The 5,653-nt window shown below is 33.0% G+C and overlaps 1 protein-coding gene across 1 annotated transcript; it reads left to right on the forward strand.

The window, feature by feature from the left end:
• The first annotated feature begins 1,134 nt into the window (after positions 1-1,134).
• On the forward strand, positions 1,135-2,757 carry LOC145115660 (peroxidase 16-like). The gene is made up of 4 exons (XM_079052007.1): positions 1,135-1,375; positions 1,474-1,665; positions 1,903-2,068; positions 2,202-2,757. The coding sequence occupies exons 1-4, from the start codon at positions 1,175-1,177 to the stop codon at positions 2,597-2,599; spliced, it is 957 nt and encodes a 318-aa protein (XP_078908133.1). The 5' UTR covers positions 1,135-1,174; the 3' UTR covers positions 2,600-2,757.
• The last annotated feature ends 2,896 nt before the right edge of the window (positions 2,758-5,653 follow it).

Here is a 5,653-nt window from a genome sequence, read left to right on the forward strand (position 1 = left end):
AAGAAGCAAATCAAGACTGGGAAGAAATGAATCAGCTCTCATATGATATGAGTGCAAAATGACAGAGCTATCCCTCCTGGTCCATAGTTAATCACAAACTTTGACGTATTTTCAAAATTGCCACCGCCTACATCAGCCTTTTTATAGTGTTTTATGTTTTATTCCTAGCCACTAATTATTTGAGATGAGTGATCAAGATTTGGTCCCTTTGTCTCACAAAATTCATTTGTCTCACATGAACCTAACCCTATATATATATATATATATATATATATATATATATATATATATATATATATATATATATATATATATATATATATCAAAATGATTGTAACAAATATTCGTTTATAGTTGTAAGATATACCAAATTGCACATGACTCGACCTCAATCCCAATTATAAAATCTGGTTCACATGAGTTCATCAATCAATGTCCTTAAGTCTACTCTTTTCAATTTCATGCCAACCATCCCTAATATTAAAACGAAATAAAATAACATCAGGAAAAAGTAAAATGCTTTTTAAACACTTTCAATGTACCCACCTTTGCATCAACAATTAAGCCATCATTTATTTTACATATTTTATAGCTAATAAATTTCTATTAATATAACAAGCCAAATTATATTTTATATGAATTATAGTTATTTTATTAAAAAGTCATCACTTATTAATTCAACATTTTAAATCTAACCTATTTGTTCGGTATGACTAGCTAAAAAACATGTTTTAATATACTAATTAAATATGTCCTAATTAATATGTACAGCAAATCATGAACAACAATTATTGAACAAATAAAAGTTACCAAAAAAAAATCTACAATACGCGTTGAATAGATAAACTCCAATGACATTTTTATGCATACAACACAGAGAAAAGTAACATGCCAAAATACATAGTCCTCGAAATAATTGAAATACCATATAATAACAACCATGTGAATATAATTATACATATTCGGTTTGACTAAATACCCCTGGATAATCAAATCAAAGCTCAATAAACTTGCACCATTATAGTTGAATAAGGCAAATAACAAAAAATAAATTAACACACATCTATGTATGTATGTATAAGTCAATGATCATATATCATATAATACTATGTAGGTATCTATATAAACATCTTCATCGCCCACAATCGTATAACAACGAGAAAAGGAAAGCAAAATGAACAAGCAAACGCTATGTTTGGTGTTTCTCTCTTTCTTTGTTGCTTCATCTTATGCTCAACTTAGACAAAATTTCTATCAGAGCACTTGCCCGAACGTTGAATCCATAGTAAGATCAGCCGTTACCAAGAAATTCCAGCAGACCTTCGTCACTGTTCCCGGCACTCTCCGCCTCTTCTTTCATGACTGTTTTGTTAGGGTTCGTCTCCTTTTTCTCCATAACCACTTTTCACTTCGATTTTCTTAATTAATCTGTAACATAACCAATTGACGTATATGTCATGCATGTATATATAGGGCTGTGATGCTTCGGTTTTTCTTGCAACTCCAAACGCTGAGAAGGATCATCCCGATGATCAGTCACTCGCTGGAGATGGATTTGACACCGTCATTAAAGCCAAGGCTGCACTTGACAGCAATCCTAATTGCCGGAATAAAGTTTCATGTGCTGATATATTGGCTCTTGCAACCAGAGATGTCATAGTTTTGGTAAGAACTCGATTTTTACGCTTAAATTTACCTTTAAGACAAATCGTATGTATCAAGTAAAAATGATGGAGTATATTATAGAAAACCTTGAAAGCATAAAAACATTTTTTAATATAGTTATTCCTTCGTATAGTTCATGTAAAGTTTTTGTCTTATTGTGAAAGGATATAATATTTAAAATGTTAATGAAAGGACTAACCTTTTCGGAACATAATTTTTGGTTTGCTTAATATATAGGCAGGTGGGCCATCATACAGTGTAGAATTGGGAAGAAGAGATGGGAGAATATCCACCAAGGCAAGTGTTCAAAAAAAACTTCCACATCCATCATTCAAGTTGGACCAACTTAACACCATGTTCGCTGCTCATGGTCTATCTCAAACCGATATGATTGCACTTTCAGGTAAATAGTTAATACTTAATACAAGTATACAACTGGATCTCGATAAGGTCCCATAGTTTTACGTACCTCTAGTTAAAATGTCCATTCATATTGATCGGGTATTCATTAACATTTGTATATAACCATTCTCTAGGTGCACATACACTTGGGTTCTCTCATTGTGGCAAGTTCTCGGGACGCATCTATGGGAAGAGCGGAATAGACCCGACCCTAAACAGACAATACGCTCTTCAGCTAAGACAAATGTGTCCAATTAATGTGGATCCTAGGATTGCCATTAACATGGACCCAACCACCCCTCGAACTTTTGATAATGCGTATTTTCAAAACCTTCAACAAGGAAGAGGCTTGTTTACTTCCGACCAAGTCTTGTTCACTGACAGCCGGTCAAAGCCAACAGTCAACCAGTTTGCCTCTAGCAACAGTGCTTTCAACCAGGCTTTTATTACCGCCATCACCAAGCTCGGACGGGTTGGGGTTTTGACTGGTAGCAAGGGGGAGATCAGACGCGACTGCAGCATGCCTAACTAGAAAGACGATGATCTTATTTCCATTTATTATTGATTTTAAAATCTAAGTTCTAAAGTTTATTTGCCAATAAGTAGCTACAACTGTACAATGCTTGCAGCTTTTGGAGGACGATCATGTTGGTTTGGTTGTGAGTAATAAAAATTAATTCTCTTGTAGTATTCGTTCTTGAGGTTTTTTCTGACAAATAGAGAAATTTTTTGATTTTATATATACTTGTTACGTGAAAACGTGATTGTACCATATTGTGTCTCATGTCCAAGGTTTTGAAAATCGAACCGGATATCGAAGCGACTGTCTTACCGTTAGGTTGGTTCAACTGGTTCGGCAGGTTGGACCGTTCCCAAAAACCGGAAAACCATATATATATATATATATATATATATATATATATATATATATATATATATATATATATATATATATATATATATATGTTTAGGTTCTATGGAAAACAAAAAATCCTAAAAAAAACCTTAAAAATCATAAAATTGCATAAAAAAAATACTTAGAGATCACAAAACTTTTTTTGAATTTTTTTATGAAAAAATCATGTTTTTAAATAAATTTGTTGATTTTTTTTTAAAATTAAAAAAAAATTGATTTTTTTTCAGCGAATTTATTAAAAAACCTGCGATTTTTTTTATAAAAAAATTAAAAAAAAAGTTTTGTAATCTCTAAGTATTTTTTTTATATGATTTTTAGGGTTTTTGTTTTCCAAATAACCCTTATATATATATATATATATATATATATATATATATATATATATATATATATATATATATATATATATATATATATATATATATATGGAAGAGTTATTTGGAAAACAAAAAAACCCTAAAAATCATAAAAATGTATAAAAAAAATACTTAGAGATTACAAAAGGCAGAAAGAGGCATTTTGGTCCGGGCTTACCAAAGGCAGAAAGAGGCATACCCCTCGCATAATGCTTTTTTTCCATGAGGTTCACAAGTCAGACCGACATGTATCATATATCTGTAATCATGCACCTCATATTCATTCTGGTCATAATTAAAAGTGATTGACAAATGAAAAGCATAAATCTACTTGCTTTCTTGCTCTTTATGAATGCCAGGCCAGATTGGGTACAACACTACTAGTATAACATAACAGAACTGATAGGATCTTAATCATCATTTGTTATTTTGGAAGATTATATAAGAACCTTTTACAAGCCGTAAAATTAGGTAATTTGGTAAGCTATAAACTGGTAATTAGGTAATCTCAGCAAATATGAAAATTTCCAATATTTTCGTGTTGTTTTTAAACAACGATGCATGTTCCCTGAGAAGCTTAATCTTGTGACAAAATGGAGATTGAGGTGTGAGATTGTTTCTTACATGTTTTTATCAATTACATATTATGTGTTTTATAAGAGTAATATTGACTTATATCAAGGAAAATCAAGCTTATAGTGATGGGGATGTAGTCAAATGCAACATGTCGGCCTTACTTCTTTTGGTGTCTTTAAACATGTAGTCTTTGTCAAATGTTTTACTCGGACTTGACGCATTATGAGTTAACTTGGAAAATGGAAGGTTTTGCTTGTTGTTGGAGACCTTTCTTATGTGGATGCATATCCATTGCATGATAATAATAGGACGGATGCATGGATAAGGTTTTTAGGAATAAAGGTTCACTACTAGAATATAGGCCTTTAATGACGAGCACACCATGACACGCAGTGATTTACGATACGCAAAAACGTGTGACCTAAAAATAATGTCATCTCTTCTAAAATTTAAAGGATTTAGGACGCGCATTTTTGCGTGCCCTTAAAATTAGTGTCAGAACAAAAAAAACAAAAACACGGAGGGCACTCAGCATACAAGGCGTGTCGTCTATGCATGTCGTTTTATAAAATTTTCATCAAACGTGCGTTCTCCATCCTTAATAGCTCATGGGGGAAATCAAATCCCAAAAAATTAAAACCCCGCCTTATTTTCATCTTCTACCGGCCTAAAACCCCTTCTCTTTTCCATGACCTAATTAATGAAGCTCTGAAAATTCCATTGCCGCTTTGATATCTATAGATACTCTTTGAATCAAATCTAACCATACCTTTGCCCAAACTTCTTCAGATATGGTCCGTCTTCATCATTTTAGCTTCGCATATGGCCCATCTTCACATAAGCAATAAAGATACTAGGGCTTTGAACCGGACCTCACATAATTCTTAGAGCTCACATCAACTTCTCATGCTTACAAGAGATCGTAAAAATGGTATGTTCAAACCCTTCCTGCATCTCGTTCTTCCCTTTCTTAATTATCGATCAACAACCACAGTCTCCAAAATTCATTCCTTCCTTCTCCCTTTAATTGATCCGATGTCTTCTTCCCCCTTCACACTTCGATCGACAAACCAAGTCACCTAAAATCACTGGTTATCTTTTTCCTTTCTCAAAATCGATCGCACCTCCAAGAACCGCAGGTATTGTTTTTTCCTTTTCTGGTTCGATTACATCCCCTTCTTCTCCCTTCTTGTTATTTTTTTTCGATTTAAATGTGAGGTTGTGAGGTGGCGCTTCAAGGTTGTAAATGGGTGTTGAGGATATGATGTTTGGTGATTGTTCTATGATGGAGAAATAAGGGTGTGTTTGTATGGCTATTTAACAGGGATTCAGTGGTGTTGAATGCTTTTTTTGTATTTATAAGGCTTCATGTTTCCCAGTTCCTCCCACCGTATTCATGTTAAGTTGTGTTCATAGTTTAGCTGTTGGTTTTCAAGCCTTTAAAATGTAGAGGAATTCTATTTTTATGTGGATTTTGGTTGTGCACACCAACTGTTTGTTGAATTTTCCCCAATTATACTGTACTTTTTTAGATATCGTTTATAGACAACACTTAATGCAGGTCTTTCTTTTCGATTTAAAGCTGAAAGTAAAAATAAATAAACTTGTTACAAATCTACTCTCATTATTTATTCCTTGTATTTCCGATAGTGTGTAATGAAAAATAGGGCCTTAAATATAGAGGTGTTCCTTTCTGACTTTGTGCAGGAAGAACAAGTTAACAGAGAGAGTAGTAACC

This window comes from Lactuca virosa, chromosome 5 (assembly GCF_052849685.1).
Source record: "Lactuca virosa cultivar CGN04683 chromosome 5, Lactuca_virosa_CGN04683_v6, whole genome shotgun sequence".
Lineage (NCBI taxonomy): Eukaryota > Viridiplantae > Streptophyta > Magnoliopsida > Asterales > Asteraceae > Lactuca > Lactuca virosa.

Coding starts and splice junctions, on each gene's coding strand:
- LOC145115660 (XM_079052007.1), top strand. CDS start 1,175: ATGAACAAGCAAACGCTATGTTTGGTGTTTCTCTCTTTCTTTGTTGCT. Junction 1,376..1,473: donor TTCATGACTGTTTTGTTAGG/GTTCGTCTCCTT, acceptor ATGTATATATAG/GGCTGTGATGCTTCGGTTTT. Junction 1,666..1,902: donor CCAGAGATGTCATAGTTTTG/GTAAGAACTCGA, acceptor CTTAATATATAG/GCAGGTGGGCCATCATACAG.